The following is a 20,912-nucleotide window of genomic DNA, read 5'->3' as shown; positions in this document are numbered from 1 at the left end:
AGTGCAGTGGTGCAATCTCGGCTCACTGCAACCTCTGCCACCCGGGTTCAAGCGATTCTCCTGCCTCAGCCTCCAAAGTAACTGGGATTATAGATGGCATACCACCACACCCAGCTAATTTTTGTATTTTTAGTAGAGATAGGGTTTCACCATGTTGGCCAGGCTAGTCTTGAACTTCTGATCTCAAGTGATCTGCCCGCCTCGGCCTCCCAAAATTCTGGGAGTACAGGCGTGACCCACCATGCCCAGCCCCAATTCCACCTTCTTCCCACTGCTCACAGTCTCCTGGCTGCTTCCTGGGGCCACTACTCTCCCCTCCTAACCCTCTCTGCAGCTCTCACAGCTCCCTCCATCTGCACTGTCCACTATACCTGCTGCCCCTAAAGACCTGGGCATTTCAGGTGCTCCTCCCACCAAGAACCTGACCAGCCCATGGGGGTTAATGCGGGGCACTGAGTCTAAAGGTTGCACATTCCCCTTCCTGCCACCCTGAGGTCTGAGGCCAAGAAAACCATCTTGCTGGAGTGACCACTAGTAATCTTGCAGAGTTTTCATGAGGATAATGACATCATACCTGAAAAGCCCACAGCAGAGCTTGGCTTATAGAAAGAACTCTTCAAACCCTTATTGTGTGGAGGGGTTAGGGGTTAGTTCTGAGTGGGGAGGACTAAGCTGGGTTAGTCCCTGGTGAGGGGTCTTCTGAGGGACCTCTCCCCTTTTCCCCTGCTGGCACCTGGGAGGGAAGGAGAGAGGAGGGCCGAGAGGAGTGGCCTCCTGCTGCCAGCTGCTCAGTCTGCTTCTTTCCGCAGATGGAGCTGAAGGCGGGGAAGGGGGCTGGGGAGCGGGCAGGGCCCGACTGGAAGGCAGCCCTACAGAGGGAGCGTGAGGAGCAGCAGCACCTCCTGGCTGAGTCCTACAGCGCTGTCATGGAGTTGACGCGGCAGCTGCAGATCAGCGAGCGCAACTGGAGCCAGGAGAAGCTGCAGCTGGTGGAGCGGCTGCAGGGTGAGAAGCAGCAGGTGGAGCAGCAGGTGAAGGAGCTGCAGAACCGCCTAAGCCAGGTGAGGCCCACCCCTGTCAAGCTACTTCCACCCGCAAGGGAGAGTTGCTACAGAAATGATTCAGAAGCAGGAACTCCTTCAGGTATAGCTGGATCTAGGTGCTCATCCAGTGAGGTCTGGCACAGCATCTCCTTCGGGTATAGCTGGATCCAGGCACTTAGAGAATGCAGTGGGAACTAGATCTTCCTTTCTGCCTCTGCCTGTCAGGCCTGCTTTCCTCTGTGTTAGCTTTACTCTTAAACAAGCTGTTCCCAAATATGGCCACCATTAGTTTCATGCTCATATCTTACAGCTTAGCAAGTATAGTGGATTGGCCAGATATGGGTCATGTGCCCATCCCTGGAGCCTACCCAAACTCAGGAACCAAGAGGGAGGAACTAAGAGTGGTTCCCATGGGAAAATTGGGAGGCCTTCAATCAAAAGAAGGAGGAAAGGAAAAGCAATCATTGACCCTCACTCCCCATTATAGTTCACTTCATGCAGCCAGCCGCCACCTACCATATGCTGCTCTGCTCCACTCTTGATTTTGACTTTTCCCTTCCTTTCACTTATATTTTTATTTACTTATTTATTAGAGTGCAGTGTGCACGCTTGGCTCACTGCAGCCTCCGCCTCCCAGGTTCAAGTGATTCATGCGCCTCAGCCTCCTCAGTAGCTGGCATTACAGGCGTGTGCTACCACGGCTGGCTAATTTTTACGTTTTTAGTAGAGATAGGGTTTCACCATGTTGGCCAGGCTGGTCTCGAACTCCTGGCCTCAAGTGATCCTCCCGCCTCAGCCCCCCAAAGTGCTACGATTACAGGCGTGAGCCACCATGCCCAGCCTTACTTTTATTTTATTTTTTTAAATTAATTTATTTTTTCTTTGAGACAGTCTCACTCTGTCACCCAGACTGGAATGCAGAGGTGCGATCTCGGCTCACTGCAACCTCTGCCTCCCGGATTCAAGCAGTTCTCCTGCCTCAGCCTCCCGAGTAGCTGGGACTACAGGCGCTTGCCACCCCACCCGGCTAATTTTTATTTTTAGTAGAGATGGGGTTTCACCATGTTGGCCAGGCTGGTCTTGAACTCCTGACCTCAGATGATCCGCCCACCTCGGCCTTCCAAAGTGCTGGGATTACAGGCGTGAGCCACCGCGCCTGGCCTTACTTTTAATTTTAATCACATAAACCAGGACTTCATCTTTATATAAGGTCCAAATATTACAAAGGCATATTTCAACCTACTCCCTCCATTTCTTGTCATTTTTTGTTAATTAAAAAAATTTTTTTAGGCCAGGTGCAGTGGCTCACAGTAAGAAATGGGGTCTTACTGTATGGCCCAGGCTGGGCTTGAGCTCCTGGTCTCAAGCCATCCTCCTACCTCAGCGTCCCAGGTAGCTGGGCCTTTCTTGCTATTTAAATTTATATTTACAGGGTTTTGTTCGTTTGTTTTAAAATCATTAATCAAGTTGTAATGTCCATTTATTTATACTTTGCCTCTTTCCTGGAGAGCTGTTTACAAAAGAGTACGGAGGCCTTCCTCATTCAGTGTGCCTGGTGCCTGGTGTTCCCAGTGTGGAGATACTATGATTTGTTATCTACAGTGATTAAATCTAGATTGTTTCCAGTTTTTCACTATTGAAAGTTGTGACCTGAAGCTGGATGTGGCAGTGTGCGCCTGTAGTCCCAGCTACATGGGAGGCCGAGGTGGGAGGATTGCTTGAACTCGGGAGATCAAGACTGCAGTGAGCCGTGATTGTGCCACTGCACTCCAGCCTGGGCAACAGAGTGAGACTTTTTTTTAGATACGAAGGTATCTAAAAAAAGAAAAAAAAGTTCAAGTTGTGCCTCAGTGAACATCTCCACACATATATTTCTGCACACGCATAAATATTTCAGTAGGATAGATTCCTAGAGGTTAAATTGCTAAATCCAAGGGCATAAGCATTTATAGTTGATAGTAACTGCCAGGCTGCCTTCTAGAAAAGCTTTGCCCTTGTACCCTCCCACCAGCTGCACAGTTAGAAGGACGAGAAGGCCCTTTTTGCTTCATCTTTGCCAGTTGCTGTGATTACCAGTCTTTGAAACGTCTGCCCAAATTAGGGTGTGAAATGCTATCTCATTGCTTTACTTTGCATTTCTCTGACTTACTGAAGGTGAGCATTTTTCATGAGTTTATTGATCTTAGGTATTTCCTCTTCCTAATGTTCTCTTCAGTACTTCAACAGCCCTGCAAGGTCACGTTCATGAAACCCCTTTTTCAGATGAGGAGACAGAGGCAAAGTGATTGGCCCAAGGTCATAAAGTGAGTAAGGGAGAGGACCAGAATCTGGCAGAACTCCCAAATCTGGAAAGTTCCTGGTCCTGGGCCATGCGCACTCTCCTGCAGGGACAGAGCTCCTGTGAGGTTCACACCTGCTAGGAGCCTGTGCTTGGGGAGTGCAGGATGGCAGGATGACTAACAAGTTCCAGAACAATCCAGGTACCATGTGGAAAGCAGGTCAGATGCATGCATCTGTTTGCACCATCAAGCCAAATTCCTGTTTGTAAAAGAATAATTCCTTCTTATTTTATTAACAACAAAATATTTCTAAATGTCTAAATATTCTAAATTTCTAAAATGATTTTGAAATTATGAAACAAGCTTCGTGTCATCCCTGGGGGACATATCAGCCCACAGGCATGTCTTGTCAGCTCATCAGGGCACAGATTCCATGTCCTGCTGTTGTTTTCACATCAGGGACTTGCCAGCCCTCTAGCCTCTTGTGTCTCTCTGACATTCCTCTTCCTCCTGCACTTTAAACCAAATCCCCCAAAGCAGCATTCTTTACACTGGACTGACGATTAAGCCAGACTGGTGAAAGTAGCAGAGTGGCTGGTGGGAAAGAGCTTCTGACCAGGAGTCCCCAGTCCTTACCTGGCTCCACCAGGTACAACCCCAGTCAAGTCACCTCTGATCTCTGGGCCTCATCTGTAAAATAAAGATGACCATACTTGGCCGGGCGCGGTGGCTCAAGCCTGTAATCCCAGCACTTTGGGAGGCCGAGGTGGGTGGATCACGAGGTCAGGAGATCGAGACTATCCTGGCTAACATGGTGAAACCCCGTCTCTACTAAAAATACAAAAAAAAACTAGCAGGGCGTGGTGGCGGGCGCCTGTAATCCCAGCTACTTGGGAGGCTGAGGCGGGAGAATGGCGTGAACCCGGGAGGCGGAGCTTGCAGTGAGCCGAGATCACGCCACTGCACTCCAGCCTGGGAGACACAGCGAGACTCCGTCTCAAAAAAAAAAAAAAAAAAGATGACCATACTTGACGTTCTCATTTTTCAGGGCAGCTATGGAAATAAAGTGAGATAACCACAAGAATCAAAGTGCTTCCTAAGCCCACCCTTGTCTGGGGCTTGGTTTGATTCTGTGGTCTTCATCTGTCATTGCTGTTCACTGATGTTAGTATTATTTCCCCCCTCCCTTCTTTTCCCTCCCTCCCTCCCTTCTTCTTCCTTTCTTAGTTTCTTTCTTTTCTTATTTTGAGACAAGGTCTTGCTCCGTCCCTCAGGCTGGAGTGCAGTGGCACCATCTCAGCTCACTGCAAGCTCTGCCTCCCAGGCACAAGTGATCCTCCCACCTCAGCCTCTCATGTAGCTGGGAGCACACTCTAACACGCCTGGATAACTTTTGTGTATTTATTTACTTATTTATTTTTGAGATGGAGTTTCGCTCTTATTTCCCAGGCTGAAGTGCAATGGCACAATCTTGGCTTACCGCAACCTCCGCCTCATGGGTTCAAGCGATTCTCCTGCCTCAGCTTCCCGGGTAGCTGGGATTACAGGCATGCGCCACCACACCCGGCTAATTTTTTGTATTTTTAGTAGAGACAGGGTTTCTCCATGTTGGTCAGGCTGGTCTTGAACTCCCAACTTCAGGTGATCCACCTGCCTCGACCTCTCAAAGTGCTGGGATTACAGGCGTGAGCCACCATGCCCAGCAACTTTTGTGGTTTTTTTTTTAGACATGGGGTTTCCCTGTGTTGCCCAGGCTGATCTTAAACTGCTAGGCTCAAGTGATCCTCCCACCTCAGCCTCTGGAAGTGCTGGATTACAGTTGTGAGCTGCCACACCTGGCCTAGTGTTATTTTCATTGTTGCCCTGTTTGTCTCATGTTGGGTTTCTAAGAAGCAAAGCTCTAGACATGGATTCAAGTACAAGTAAGGTGACCAACCCATGCCGGCTTGCCTGGGACTGAGGGCATTCCCGAGACTGTGACTTTTAAAACTAGAATAGTCCTAGCCGTAGCCTCCTAGTTTTTTTTAGAACTGAGGGTTCTGGGACATGGGACTTTCAGTACAAACACTGAGAAAGTCCTGGGCAAACCAAGATGAGTTGGTTACCCTGTGTGCAAGTGATTTGTTAACGGATGGAGCCAGGATGGGGAAGGGGAAGAAACCATGTAAGATACGCTTTCAGATGAAATCTGCCCTTGGCCTGACCCCATGATGTGCCCAGGAGTATAAACAGTAAATCACCCCACAGTTTAGTCCACCTTAAGGCAAGGGGTCCACCTTTAGGGCCAGTCTTCTGGACCCCTGTCTTTGTCCGTCATTGGCAGTGATTGGGTCCTGGTTACCCAAGGCAGTCCTCCAGAGAAGGCTGTAGTGCCAGATGGTACAGATGGAGTCACCAGCAATGGGAAGTGCTACACTGTTGTTACGATCATTCACTCAGTCAGCTGCCCGACCTCTTCTCTCAGTCTTGATCCTCTCATCTGCCAAATGGAAATAACCACAGGAACACCTACCATACACAGTTTCTGTGAGAATTAAATTAACTAATGCAGCTGGACGCAGTGGTTCATGCCTGTAATCCCAGCACTTTGGGAGGTTGAGGCGGGTGGATCACCTGAGTCAGGAGTTCAAGACCAACCTGGCCAACATGGTGACACCCCGTCTCTACTAAAAATACAAAAATTAGCCAGGCAAGGTGGTGCATCCCTGTAATGCCAGCTACTCTGGAGGCTGAGGCAGGAGAATCGCTTGAACCTGGGAGGCAGAGGTTGCAGTGAGCTGAGATCGTACCACGGCACTCCAGTCTGGGCAACAGAGTAAGACTCTGTCTCGGGAAAAAAAAAAAAAAAAAAGTTAACTAATGTGTGCATAGGAGATGGGTTCCATCACAAGCCACCTGGAGGTGATGGACCTCCAAGAAGGGAGGGAAGCAGAGGCCCCTCAAGGCCCAGCGGGAAAGAGTGCTGGGATCTGTGAATGATGGCCACTGTGGATGGAGCAGTGGGGGTGCCTGGATCTTACATTTGCCACTCAGATTGGATGTGGCTGCTGCTTAGCTGGTCTAGCTGTTCTGTGAATTGTGCAATGAATTCACATAGTAATGGCTGTTCCTATATTAGGTATAATGACATCTAGAAGGATCTCTGCAAGTAATTGCTTTTATTATCATTTTCCAAATCCACCAGGCAGAGGGGCGTGCTCTGAGCTGCTACCCACTGAGAAGGTGGCCCCTGGTCCATGATGTAGGTTATGTGGGCTGCAGAGTAGAGTCTGGGGAGTGGCTTTGCTTAGAGCGGGGTTCTGCTTACTAGCTTTGCCCATTACCGACCCACCCTCTCTGCCCTTGCCCAGCTGCAGAAGGCTGCCGACCCCTGGGTCCTGAAGCACTCGGAGCTGGAGAAGCAGGACAACAGCTGGAAGGAGGTGAGTGGGGCGGCTGCTGCCATGTTATCTTGGCCCCTGGCTACACCATAAAGGTCCCTGCTCGTGGGGGACATGACAGAAGTTGCTAACCCTGTCTCACAGGTCACACCCTTGCACCTTGGGCCCCTCAGCCCTAGAGTCTGTATCTCATGGTTCCTGCCTCAAAAAAAAAAAAAAAAAAAAAGACAAAGAACACCCAGGGACTGGGCTAAGTGAGGGAGTAGGGTTGAGGAGGGAGAAGACAAGCCCACCGCCAGCTGAGCAGGGGCCACTGGATGCTTTGTTGCAGTCACCACATTTGGATTAAATTCTAAGTGGTCCCTTTCCTTGGGTGGGTCACTCTTGGAGCTCTGATTGGCCCAGCCTGGATCACATTTGGTGGAGGAATTAGATGCAATGGAGCCAGAAACTGACCATGCTAGAATGATGACATCATTCCTGCTCTCCAGATGAGGAGATTCAGGCATTGAGGTCCGGGCTGGTCTCGCGTTCCACGCCCTTAGTGCTCTCGTGGCCGGAACTGACCCTTCCTATCTCTCCTCCTTGACAGACACGCAGCGAGAAGATCCACGACAAGGAAGCTGTTTCCGAAGTTGAGCTTGGAGGAAACGGGTTAAAGAGGTGCTTGCATCCTGGTCCCCCGCTCTGCCTCTCTGTCCCGCCCCACAGCCTCACCCCTCTTCGCTCCCTGCTGGGCCCTGCACCCACTCTGCCTGCCTTTGCTGCAGCCCTGCCCCGCCCCTTTGCCCTCTTCCTGCTGCCACCCTCCCCGCATCCGAGTTGGGAGAGCACCGGGATATGGTTTCTCTGGAACCTGAACCACGCAGGAGCTGGAAAGCTTGGGGCAGTGGGAATTCCAGGCTGCTGCATGTTGTTTGAGTCTGGGAATGGAACACAGGTGGAAGCAAACCATTTAGCTCCTCTTGGGATTCTTTTCTCCTGTCTCTGGAGTGAGGAGAGTCGAGATGGACCTCCATTCCTGGGATTATTGAGCAGCATCCTTTGGGCCCAGCCCTGTGCTGTGGCCAAGGAAACCCCTACCCCAAGACTGTAAGGACCACGTCTCCACTGTTAGGAAACCCATGAAAGGAGTCAGGGAAACAGAACCCCCAGCTGCCATCAGACCAGCCCAGAAGCAAGGCAGGCAGGACAGGCTGGAGCCAGAGGGCCAGGTTTGAATGCCAACCCTGCCAGTTCTAGCTCTATGACCTTGACCTTGAGCAGTACTTCCCATCTCTGTCTAGTGGGGATGATATGAGCTGCCTCTTGGAGTTCATCAGAGTGGTCTGACACATGCATTTCCATATGCCTGGCATGTTCAGTGATTCAGGCAATATGTGTGCCAGGAGCTTCATGGCGTCTTAGTTTGGATTCCCCCATAAGCAAACTCTGAGACAAGGATTTAAGTGCAAATGGTTTATTTGGGACAGAATTTCAGGAAACACTTGGAAGTGAGACAGGGAAGGGAAGGCAGCCAATAAAAGGAGCTTCATCCAGGTTATCCCACGGGCAACTGGAGTTCAGGCTGTCGGAGGAACTCAGGGAGCCAGAGTAGAACGTGCAGCTTAGAGTCATCCCGCCTGAGAAACAAGGAGGCTGGGGCACTTGTTCACCATATCCCACCTATTGTTTGTCGAGGGCTGTGTTTAGGGGCATTCACTCCTTAACTCTGTGCTATTTCTAGCTTCGGTTTGGGTTGTTGTTTTTTTTTTGAAATGAAGTTTTGCTCTGTCTTCCAGGGTGGAGTACAATGGCACGATCTTAGTTCGCTGCAACCTCTGCCTCCCAGGTTCAAGCGATTCTCCTGCCTCAGCCTCCTGAGTAGCTGGGGTTACAGGTGCACACCACCACGCTCGGCTAATTTTTGTATTTTTAGTAAGAGACAGGGTTTCACCATCTTGGTCAGGCTGGTCTCAAATTCCTGACCTCAGGTGATCTGCCTGCCTCAGCATCCCAAAGTGCTGGGTCTAGCTTCTTCTGTGTGGAGGACAGCCAAGTATGATCCCACAGGCAGAAAAAAAGCCATCAGGTAGAGAATGGTGGAGTATGCAGTTCAGAGTATGCAGTTTTAGGTGTATAGGTGAAAGTACAGAGAGAGGCCAGGTGCAGTGGCTCATGCCTGTAATCCCAGCATTTTGAGAGGCAGAGGCAGGAAGACTGCTTGAGGCCAGGAGTTTGAGACCAGCCTGGGCAACATAGGGAGACCCCCATCTCTACAAAATTTTTTTTTTTTTTTTTTTTTTTTTTTTTTGAGACGGAGTCTCGCTCTGTCGCCCAGGCTGGAGTGCAGTGGCCAGATCTCAGCTCACTGCAAGCTCCGCCTCCCGGGTTCACGCCATTCTCCTGCCTCAGCCTCCCGAGTAGCTGGGACCACAGGCGCCGCCACCTCGCCCGGCTAATTTTTTGTGTTTTTAGTAGAGACGGGGTTTCGCCGTGTTAGCCAGGATGGTCTCGATCTCCTGACCTTGTGATCCACCCGTCTCGGCCTCCCAAAGTGCTGGGATTACAGGCTTGAGCCACCGCGCCCGGCCTCTACAAAAATTTTTTAAAAAATTAGCCAGGCATTAGGCTGGGCGCGGTGGCTCATGTCTGTAATCCCAGTACTTTGGGAGGCTGAGGCAGGTGGATCACCTGACGTCAGGAGTTCCAGACCAGCCTGGCCAACATGGAGAAACCCCGCCTCTACTAAAAATATAAAAATTAGCCAGACGTGGTAGTGCACGCCTGTAATTTCATCTGCTCCAGAGTCGGAGACAGGAGAATTGCTTGAACCCAGAGGGTGGAAGTTGTAGTGAGCGGAGATCATGCCACTGCACTCCAGCCTGGGTGACAGAACGAGACTCTGTCTCAAAAAAAAAAAAAAAAACACACAAAATTAGCCAGATATGGTGGTGTACCCCTGTAGTCCCAGCTGCTCTGGAGGCTGAAATGGGAGGATCACTCGAGCCCAGGAGTTTAAGGCTGCAGTGAGCTGTGATATCACCACTGCATTCCAGCCTGGGTGACATTTCAAGACCTGTTTGGGAAAAAAAAAAAAAGAAAGAAAGAAAATGCAGACAGAATGTGGGGCTGGGCACCAACAACATCTTCTACAAGAGGTGAACAAGACAGTCCTGGTCTCTGCCCTCGCGCAGCACACGGACCAGGGTGGTAGACCAGAGTGTGTCCTCAGTGTTACTTCCACTAATAACCACGTTTTCTCCTGCCCTTTGCAGAACCAAATCTGTTTCCTCCATGTCTGAGTTTGAAAGTTTGCTCGACTGTTCCCCTTACCTTGCTGGCGGAGACGCCCGAGGCAAGAAGCTGCCTAACAACCCTGCCTTTGGCTTTGTGAGTTCTGAGCCTGGGGATCCAGAAAAAGACACCAAGGAGAAGCCTGGGCTCTCATCGAGGGACTGCAACCACCTGGGTGCCCTGGCCTGCCAGGACCCCCCAGGGAGGCAGATGCAGCGCAGCTACACAGCTCCCGACAAGACGGGCATCCGAGTCTACTATAGCCCCCCGGTGGCCCGGCGCCTGGGAGTCCCTGTGGTTCATGACAAAGAGGGCAAGATCATTATCGAGCCCGGCTTCCTCTTCACCACAGCCAAGCCCAAAGAGTCGGCTGAGGCTGATGGGCTGGCTGAGAGCTCCTATGGTCGGTGGCTCTGCAACTTCTCACGGCAGCGCCTAGACGGAGGCTCAGCCAGCAGCCCCTCAGCAGCCGGGCCTAGCTTCCCAGCGGCCCTGCATGACTTCGAGATGTCAGGCAACATGAGTGATGACATGAAGGAGATCACCAACTGCGTGCGCCAGGCCATGCGCTCCGGCTCGCTGGAGAGGAAAGTGAAGAGCACGTCCAGCCAGACGGTGGGCCTGGCCAGTGTGGGCACACAGACCATCCGCACGGTCAGCGTGGGCCTGCAGACCGACCCACCCCGCAGCAGCCTCCACGGCAAGGCCTGGTCACCTCGAAGCTCTTCACTCGTGTCTGTGCGCAGCAAGCAGATCTCCTCCTCCCTGGACAAGGTCCATTCACGCATCGAGCGGCCCTGCTGCTCCCCCAAGTATGGCTCGCCAAAGCTCCAGAGGCGGTCTGTGTCCAAGCTGGATAGCAGCAAGGACCGCAGCCTGTGGAACCTGCACCAGGGCAAGCAGAACGGCTCGGCCTGGGCCCGCTCCACCACCACGCGGGACAGCCCTGTATTGAGAAACATCAATGATGGACTCTCCAGCCTCTTCAGTGTGGTGGAGCACTCAGGGAGCACGGAGTCTGTCTGGAAACTGGGCATGTCTGAGACGCGGGCCAAGCCCGAGCCTCCCAAGTATGGCATTGTGCAGGAGTTCTTCCGTAATGTGTGTGGCCGGGCACCAAGCCCCACCTCGGCAGCAGGAGAGGAGGGCACCAAGAAGCCAGAACCCCTCTCCCCAGCCAGCTACCATCAGCCGGAGGGTGTGGCCAGGATCCTGAACAAGAAGGCAGCCAAGTCGGTCAGCAGCGAGGAGGCCAGACTCACCATGCTCCCCCAGGTGGGGAAGGATGGTGTCCTCCGGGACGGAGATGGAGCCGTGGTCCTTCCCAGTGAGGTAGGTGGGTGGGATCTGTCCTTTCTCTTGGTAGGTGGAGTTAGTATATAAGGTCCAAGCTCTTTGGGTTTTTAAGTTCAGAAGTATGGGCTGAGGCGGGCGGATCACCTGAGATCAGGAATTTGAGACCAGCCTGGCCAACATGGTGAAAACCCCATCTCTACTAAAAATACAAAAATTGGGCCGGGCGCGGTGGCTCAAGCCTGTAATCCCAGCACTTTGGGAGGCCGAGACGGGCGGATCATGAGGTCAGGAGATCGAGACCATCCTGGCTGACACGGTGAAACCCCGTCTCTACTAAAAAAAATACAAAAAACTAGCCGGGCGAGGTGGCGGGCGCCTGTAGTCCCAGATACTCGGGAGGCTGAGGCAGGAGAATGGCGTGAACCCGGGATGTGGAGCTTGCAGTGAGCCGAGATCTGGCCACTGCACTCCAGCCTGGGCGGCAGAGCGAGACTCCGTCTCAAAAAAAAAAAAAAAAAAAAAAAAAATACAAAAATTGGCCGGGCGTGGTGGCGTGCACCTGTCATCCCAGCTACTCGGGAGGCTGAGGCAGGAGAATTACTTAAACACAGCAGGCGGAGGCGGCAGTGAGCTGAGATTGTGCCACTGCACTCCAGCCTGGGTGACAGAGTAAGACTCCGTCTCAAAAAATAGATATATATATTTTTATATATTTTTATCTCTATATATGTATATAGATGTTTATATGTTTATATATACATATATAGAGATAAAAATATATAAATATATATAATATAAATATATTTTTATAAATATATAATATATAAATACATATATAAAATATATAAATATATATTATATAATATATATAATATATAAATACAATATAAACATATATTTATATTATACTTATTTATATATAAATAGATATAAATAATATAAATATATCTATATGTTTATATCTATTTATATATCTTTATATATATATAAATAAAATAAAAATTCAGGGATATGGCCATGTGTCCCAGGAAGTTCTTATGCTGGTCTGGGGATAGAGTTGGAAGGTCCCAGACCTGGAACAACACACACTTGATGGTCACATGGTCTGAATTCCAAGAGACTAGTGAGCATGGCTTAACTAGTAGCTTTTGCACCACCCATCGGAGACTGCCAGCATCCTCTCCAGGGAGGGGGCGTTACTGCTCTCCTGCAACCCGGTGGTGTGTTGGAGCCAGCTTGTTTGGCTTGTGGGAGCCAATTGTCAGCATCACTGTGGTTCTTTGTTTTTTGTTTTTCTGTTTTTTGTTTTTTGTTGTTGTTGTTTTTTTTTTTTTTTTTTTTTTTTTGAGACGGAGTCTCGCTCTGTCGCCCGGGCTGGAGTGCAGTGGCCGGATCTCAGCTCACTGCAAGCTCCGCCTCCCGGGTTTACGCCATTCTCCTGCCTCAGCCTCCCAAATAGCTGGGACTACAGGCGCCCGCCACCTCACCCGGCTAGTTTTTTGTATTTTTTTTAGTAGAGACGGGGTTTCACCGTGTTAGCCAGGATGGTCTCGATCTCCTGACCTCGTGATCCGCCCGCCTCGGCCTCCCAGAGTGCTGGGATTACAGGCTTGAGCCACCGCGCCCGGCCTGTTTTTTGTTTTTTGAGATGGAGTTTTGCTCTTGTTTCCCAGGCTGGAGTGCAATGGTGTGATCTCGGCTCACCGCAACCTCTGCCTCCTGGGTTCAAGTGATTCTCCTGCTTCAGTCGCCCAGGTAGCTGTGATTACAGGCATGTGCCACCACGCCCGGCTAATTTTGTATTTTTAGTAGAGACAGGGTTTTTCCATGTTGGTCAGGCTGGTCTTGAACTCCCGACCTCAGGTGATCCGCCCACCTTGGCCTCCCAAAGTGCAGGGATTACAGGCGTGAGCCACCGCGCCCAACCGCATCTCTGTGTTTAACATGACCTTGGTACCTTGAGATTGGCCGCAGTGGGAGGATTTACAGCATAAAAATTAGTAAACACTACAAATCTGGGCTCCTCCTGTCACTCCTGGAAAACTAATTGTTAAACATTAGCGGACATACCCCCACCCCCATCAAGACTTCACACCTAAGTGCTCATTTTTCCTCTGAGAATCTTTTGCTGCACACCCCATTCCTGCTATCAATTTCTTATAAGTTAGTTAGTAAACCTTATTTAAATGTTAGTGAGCATTATTTGAATGTTAGAATGTGCATAAGTTAACTTTGTAGAAAGGGAAGGAAATGTATTTGAAGGTTAGCATATTTTACAAAACCCAAGAGTAGGATCCTAATGACCTCAGCAGCTTCTCCCTGTCTTCCTCTCCTCTCTCTTAAGCTTCACCCTCTCTGATATCATATTCCTCCTTTTTCTCTCTTTCTCTCTCTGTTACATTTGCACAAGGACAGGGTGGGCTGTCCCAGCTCTGGCTTTATAACATTTTCCAGTTCAAGCCCCTAGGAGACACTGACACAAATCCCTCTCCCAATTCTACATTTCTGAAAGAAGGAAACTGATTGGTGCATCTAGAGGCAAGTGTACCCCTTGGTCCAGTCAGCTGTGGCTGGGAGTGGTACCATGTGGTCTGCTGTGGACTCAGTGGGGGCACAGAGACATAAGAAGGGCTATGTGTGGAATGGGCTGTGATGGACTTAAACATTCTACTTTTCTATTATTGTACATTTAGGTGGTTTCTAGTTTTTCCCTATTGTAAATAATGCTGCGGTATAGGCCGAGGGCAGTGGCTCACCCCTGTAATCCCAGCACTTTGGGAGGCTGAGGCAGGCGGATCATGAGGTCAGGAGATTGAGACCATCCTGCCTAACATGGTGAAACCCCGTCTCTACTAAAAATACAAAAAAAAAAAAATTAGCTGGATGTGGTGGCGGGTGCCTGTAGTCCCAGCTACTCGGGAGGCTGAGGCAGGAGAATGGCGTGAACCCGGGAGGCAGAGGGTGCAGTGAGCTGAGATCGTGCCACTGCACGCCAGCCTGGGCAATAGAGCGAGACTCCATGTCAAAAATAATAATAATAATAATAATACTGTGGTGAACATCTTGGTACAAAATCATTTTTTTACATTTCAGACTATTTCCTTAGGTGTAAGTTGCAGAAATGAGATTAAAGGATGAAAGAATAGGCCGGGCGGGGTGGCTCAAGCCTGTAATCCCAGCACTTTGGGAGGCCGAGACGGGCGGATCATGAGGTCAGGAGATCGAGACCATCCTGGCTGACATGGTGAAACCCCGTCTCTACTAAAAATACAAAAAACTAGCCGGGCGTGGTGGCAGGCGCCTGTAGTCCCAGCTACTCGGGAGGCTGAGGCAGGAGAATGGCGTAAACCCGGGAGGAGGAACTTGCAATGAGCTGAGATCCGGCCACTGCACTCCAGCCTGGGCGACAGAGCGAGACTCCGTCTCAAAAAAAAAAAAAAAAAAAAAAAAAAGGATGAAAGAATATAAATGTGGCCGGGCGCAGTGGCTCATGCCTGTAATCCCAGCACTTTGGGAAGCTGAGTTGGGCGGCTCCAAGGTCAGGAGTTCGAGATCAGCCTGGCCAATATGGTGAAACCCTCTCTCTACAAAAATTAGACGGGTGTGATGGTGGTCGCCTGTAGTCCCAGCTACTCAGGAGGCTGAGGCAGGAGAATCGCTTGAACTCAGGAGGCGGAGGCTACAGTGAGCCGAGATGGCACCACTGTGCTCCAGCCTGGGTGACAGGTGAGACTCCGTCTCCACAAAAAAGGAATATAAATGTTTTAAAGTTATTTGTTAAATACTGCCAAATTGTTTTTCAAAAGTGTGCCATTTCTACAGCCTCCAGCAGTGTGTGGCGAGTGCGTTACTTTTCTATACTCTCAGTCAGCTGGCTGACATTTTAAAACATCTCTTAAATATTTATTCCTTTTTTGGCCAGGCACAATGGCTCATGTCTCTAATCCCAGCACTTTGGGAGACCGAGGTGGGCAGATCACTTGAGCTAGGAGTTCAAGACCAGTCTGAGCAACATGGTGAGATCTCATCTCTACATTAAAAAAAAAAAAAAAAAAAGCGGCCAGGCACGGTGGCTTACGCCTGTAATCCTACCACTTCGGGAGGCCAAGGCAGGTGGATTGCTTGAGCTCAGGAGTTCGAGACCAGCCTGGGCAGCAAAGTGAAACCCCATCTCTACTAAAAAATATTAAAAATTAGCTGGGCGTGGCAGCATACACCTATAGTCCCAGCTACTCGGGAGGCTGAGGCAGGAGAATTGCTTGAAGCTGGGAGGCGGAGATTGCAATGAGCTGAGAATGCGCCACTGCACTCCAGCCTGGGTGACAGAGCAAGACTCCCATCTTTTTTTTTTTTTTTTTTTTTTTTTTTTAAAAAAAAGGCCAGGCATGGTGGCTCACACCTGTAATCCCAGAACTTTGGGAGGCCGAGGTGGGTGGATCACTTGAGGTCAGGAGTTTGAGACCAGCCTGGCCAACATGGTGAAACCCCGTGTCTACTTAAAATACAAAAATTATCCGAGTGTAGTGATGAGCGCCTGTAATCCCAGCTACTTGGGAGGCTGAGGCAGGATAATTGCTTGAACCTGGGAGGTAGAGGTTGCGGTGAGCCAAGGCCATGCCATTACACTCCAGCCTGGGCAGCAGAGCGAAACTCCATCTGAGAAAAAAAAAAAAAAAGCCAGGCATGGTGGTGCTGCGTGCCTGTGGTCCCAGCTGCTTGGGAGACTGAGGAGGGAAGATCCCTAAAGCCCTGAGGTTGAGGCTGCAGTAAGCCATGATTGTGCCGCTGCACTCCAGCCGGGGCAACAGAGCGAGAGACCTTGTCTCCAAAAAGAAAAAATATATTTATTTCTTTTTTTGTAATTTTTTTTTTTTTTTTTTTGGAGACAGTCTCACACATTCTGTCACCCAGGCTAGAGTGCCGTGGTACGAGCAACCTCCACCTCCTGGGTTCAAGCGATTATCCTGCTTCAGCCTCCCAAGTAGCTGGAACTGAAAGCCTGAGCCACCGCGCCCGGCTAAGTTTTGTGGTTTTTGTAGAGACGGGGTTTCACCATGTTGGCCAGGCTGGTCTCGAACTCCTGACCACAGGTGATCCACCCGCCTCAGCCTCCCAAAGTGATGGGATTACAAGCATGAGCCACTGTGCCTGGCCTATTTTTGTAACTTTTGAAAAACTGTTAAGTTTGGCCTGGCGCAGTAGCTCACGCCTGTGATCCCATCACTTTGGGAGGCTGAGGCGGGTGGATCACCTGAGGTCAGGAGTTTGAGACCAGCCTGGCCACCTTGGTGAAACCCCATCTCTACTAAAAATAAAAAAAATAGCCAAGCATGGTGGCAGGCGCCTGTAATCCCAGCTACTTGGGAGGCTGAGGCACGAGAATCTCTTGAACCTAGGAGGCAGAAGTTGCAGTGAGCCAAGATCGCACCACTGTACCCCAACCTGGGCAACAGGGCAAAACTCCATCTCCAAAAGAAAACCCCCAAAACTATTAAGTTTAATATTTATACTTAGTATACTGTAAGAGTATAGCTCACTGAATTCTCATAAACTGAACACGGCCATTACAATAGTCTGGGTTCTCTAGAGAAACAGAACCAAGAGGATAGAGAGAGAATAGAGGGCAAGGAGAGAGAGAAAGAGATTGATTGATTGATTATAATGAAATGGCTCATGTGATTCTGGAGTCTGGCAAGTCCCAAGATTTCAGGGTGAATCAGCAAGTGGAGACCCAAGAGAGCCAATGGTTTAGTCCAAAGACCTGGAACCAAGAAAGCTGGTCGTTTAGTTTCACTCCAAAGGCCAACAGCCCAGTGACCTAGAAAGAGCAGATGTTTTACTTCAAGTCTGAAGGCAGGGCCTCACAGTGGCTCACACCTATAATCCCAGCACTTTGGAAGGCCGAAAGAGGTGGATTGCTTGAGACCAGGAGTTTGAGACCAGCCTTGCCAACATAGCAAAACCCTGTCTCTACTAAAAAAATACAAAAATTAGCTGGGCATGGTGGTGCGTGCTTATAGTCCCAGCCACTTGGGAGATTGAGGCATGAGAATTGCTTGAATCCAGGAGGCAGTGAGCCAATATCGCACCACTGCACTCCAGCCTGAGCAAGAGAGTGAGACTCTGTCTTAAATAAATAAGTAATAAAGTCTGAAGGCAGGAAAAAAGCAAGTGTCTCAGTCTGAAGGCTGTCAGGCAGGAAGAATTCTCTTACTTGAGGGAGAGTAAGCCCTCTTGTTCCGTTCAAGCTTTTAACTGACTGGATGGGGTTCATGTTAAGGAGAATTTACTTTTTTTTGAGACGGAACCTCACTCTGTCATCCAGGTTGGAATGCAGTGGCGTGATCTTGGCTCACTGCAACCTCTGCCTCCCAGGCTCAAGCGATTCTCATACCTCAGGCTCCCAGGTAGCTGGGATTACAGGCACACACCACCATGCCTGGCTAATTTTTTATTTTTAGTAGAGATAGGGGTTTTACCATGTTGGCCAGGCTGGTCTTAAACTCCTGATCTCAAGTGATCTGCCCACCTCAGCCTCCCAAAGTGGTGGGATTACAGAGGTGAGCCACTGCGCCTGGCTGAGAATTTCGATGTTAATCTCATCTCAAAACACTCACAGAAACACCCAGAACAATGTTTTACGTAATATCTCGGCACCCAGTCATGTTGATATATAAAAGTAACCATCACTTCCACATAACCAGTACCACATCAAGAAACAACAGCACAAAGCTGGCTGGATTTTGAATGTTGATTTTAAAGTTGATCCAAATATTGTCCAGTATGTAAAATGTGCATGCTACCCATTGACCCAGTAGTTCTTTTAGGAATGTAGCCTGTGGAAATATTCACAAACATGGATAAAGAAAAATAAAAAGAGGCTGGGCTCACGCCTGTAATCCCAAGGCTTTAGGAGGCCGAGGCAGGCAGATCACCTGAGGTTGGGAGTTTGAGACCAGCCTGACCAACACCGAGAAACCCCATTTCTACTAAAAATACAAAATTAGCCGGGCATGGTGGCGCATGCCTGTAATCCCAGCTACTTGGGAGGCTGAGGCAGGAGAATCACTTAAACCCGGGAGGCGGAGGTTGCGATGAGCTGAGATTGTGCCATTGCACTCCAGCCTGGGCAACAAGAACGAAACTCCATCTCAAAAATAAATAAATAAATAAATAGAAAAATAAAAAGAGAGAGAGGGGAGGAAATCAAAGCTCAAGAGAGGTTAAGTAACTCTGCCAAGGTCACACAGCTAGTAATTGGCAAAGCTGGGATTTTAACCAAGCAGCTTGGCTCTATCGCAGCACTTTGATTTTATTTATTTTTTATTTATTTATTTTATTTTTTATTTTTTTTTTTTTTTGAGACGGAGTCTCGCTCTGTAGCCCAGGCTGGAGTGCAGTGGCCGGATCTCAGCTCGCTGAAAGCTCCGCCTCCCGGGTTCACGCCATTCTCCGGCCTCAGCCTCCCGAGTAGCTGGGACTACAGGCGCTGCCACCTCGCCCGGCTATTTTTTGTATTTCTTAGTAGAGACGGGGTTTCACCGTGTTAGCCAGGATGGTCTCGATCTCCTGACCTCGTGATCCGCCCATCTCGGCCTCCCAAAGTGCTGGGATTACAGGCTTGAGCCACCGCGCCCGGCCTTATTTATTTATTTTTGAGACAGAGTCTCACTCTGTTGCCCAGGCTGGAGTGCAGTGGCACAATCTCGGCTCACTGCAAGCTCTGCCTCCCGGGTTCACGCCATTCTCCTGCCTCAGCCTCCCGAGTAGCTGGGACTACAGGCGCCCACCACCACGTCCGGCTAATTTTTTGTATTTTTAGTAGAGACGGGGTTTCACTGTGTTAGCCAGGCTGGTCTCAATCTCCTGACCTCGTGATCTGCCTGCCTCGGCCTCCCAAAATGCTGGGATTACAGGCGTGAGCCACCACGCCCAGGCCTTTTTATTTTTTGAAAAGATGGGGTGTCACTCTGTTGCCCAAGCCAGAGTCCAGTGGCACAATCATAGCTCACTGCTGCCTTGAATTCCTGGGCTCAAAGGATCCTCCTGTCTCAGCCTCCCACATGGCCTAGCCCAGCAGCACTTTTTTTTTTTTTTTTTTTTGAGATGGTGTCTCACTCTCTGCCCCAGGCTGGAGTGCAGTGATGTGGATCTCAGCTCACTGCAACCTCCACCTCCTGGGTTCAAGCAATTCTCCTGCCTCAGTCTTTGAGTAGCTGGGACTACAGGTGCGTGCCACCATGCCCAGCTAATTTTTGTATTTTGAGTTGAGATGGGGTTTCACCATGTTTGCCAGCCTGGTCTCAAACTCCTGACCTCAGGTGATCCACCTGCCTTAGCCTCCCAAAGTGCTGGCATTACAGGTGTGAGCCACCATACCCAGCTGCCCAGCAGCACTTTTTTTTGTTGTTTTTTTGTTTTTTTTTTTTTGAGATGGAGTCTCTCTGTTTCACCCAGGCTGGAGTACAGTGGTGCAATCTCAGCTCACTGCAGTCTCCACCCCTCCTGGGTTCAAGCGATTCTCCTGCCTCAGCCTCCTGAGTAGCTGGGACTATAGGTTCACGCCACCACGCCCAGCTAATTTTTAGTAGAGATGGGGTTTCACCGTGTTGGCCAGGATGGTCTCGATCTCCTGACCTCGTGATCTACCCGCCTCAGCCTCCCAAAGTGCTGGGATTACAGGCGTGAGCCACCACGCCCAGCAGCAGCACTTTTGATCATTATTTCTGTTTATTGGTAATAGTAAAAAATTAGAAACTACCCAAATGTACATCAAAAGTGAATTTGGGCCAGGCACAGTGGCTCACGCCTGCAATCCCACCACTTTGGGAGGCTGAGGTGGGCAGATCACTAGAGGTTAGGGGTTTGAGACCAGCCTGACCAACATGCTGAAGTCCCATCTCTACTAAAAATACAAAAATTAGCTAGACGTGGTGGCACACGCTTGTAATCTCAGCTACTTGGGAGGCTGAGGTGCAAGAATCACTTGAACCCGGGAGGTGGAGGTTGTAGTGAGTCAAGATTGTGCCACTGCATTCCAGCCTGGGCAACAGAGCAAGATTCTGTCCAAAAAATAAAAAAATTTAAAAAGTGAATTGGGTACATAAATCAGTTATTTCTATCTGGTGAAATGGTATAGAGACACTAAAAAAGAAGGAGATCGGACAGGCATGGTGGCTTATGCCTTTGGGAGCCTTGAGCACCCAAAGGTGCTAATTCCAGCAGTTTGCGAGGCTGAGGCAGGAGGATCGTTTGAGCCCAGGAGTTCAAGACCAGCCTGAGCAACATAGTGAGACCCTGTCTCAAACGAAAAAAAAGTGATAAAAAGGAAGGAAATCTAGACATACCTAGTGACAGAAAAGTGTTCATGTTTTACAGTTGCAAAATAAGTTGTCATTTTGGTAAATGTATGTTGAGAATCTCTTTGGTGTACAGGACCATGGACAGTGTCCACTGTCCTCTCTGTATAGCCTAGAATATATTACAATGAATATCCATTACTGCTCTAATGGGAGAAGAACAATAGAAAGAAAAAATTGGTCCAGTGAGGAGCTTCAGCCCTTGGGAACTGGTTTATAGCTGAGTCTCAGTTCCTTGCCTGGCTCATCACCCAGCGCACGGTGGCCCATATCTCCTGG

The 20,912-nt window shown here is 49.7% G+C and overlaps 1 protein-coding gene and 1 long non-coding RNA gene across 6 annotated transcripts in view; one reads left to right on the top strand and one right to left on the bottom strand.

The window, feature by feature from the left end:
* MTCL2 (microtubule crosslinking factor 2) overlaps positions 1-20,912 on the top strand; it is a 91,603-nt gene that overhangs the window by 61,424 nt on the left and 9,267 nt on the right. For 4 of the 5 annotated variants that reach the window (XR_013399850.1, XM_077951647.1, XM_077951648.1 and 1 more), the window contains 4 exons: positions 810-1,061; positions 6,673-6,744; positions 7,295-7,365; positions 9,960-11,310. Coding sequence is in view for 4 of the 5 variants with exons in the window: in XM_077951647.1 (XP_077807773.1) it covers positions 810-1,061; positions 6,673-6,744; positions 7,295-7,365; positions 9,960-11,310 (1,746 nt within the window). In the remaining variant the exon portion in view is untranslated. The remainder of the gene's footprint in view (positions 1-809; positions 1,062-6,672; positions 6,745-7,294; positions 7,366-9,959; positions 11,311-20,912) is intronic. The other variant, XM_077951649.1, reaches the window with a different exon arrangement.
* On the bottom strand, positions 13,070-20,364 carry LOC144332143 (uncharacterized). The gene is made up of 2 exons (XR_013399917.1): positions 19,559-20,364; positions 13,070-14,032 (listed from the first exon to the last, which is right to left on the bottom strand). It is a non-coding gene; the product is annotated as an uncharacterized LOC144332143 (long non-coding RNA).

Source organism: Macaca mulatta, chromosome 10, assembly GCF_049350105.2.
Source record: "Macaca mulatta isolate MMU2019108-1 chromosome 10, T2T-MMU8v2.0, whole genome shotgun sequence".
In the NCBI taxonomy this organism is placed as follows: domain Eukaryota; kingdom Metazoa; phylum Chordata; class Mammalia; order Primates; family Cercopithecidae; genus Macaca; species Macaca mulatta.
Note: the sequence above shows the minus strand (reverse complement) of the source record. Positions and strands in the feature narration are given on the sequence as shown.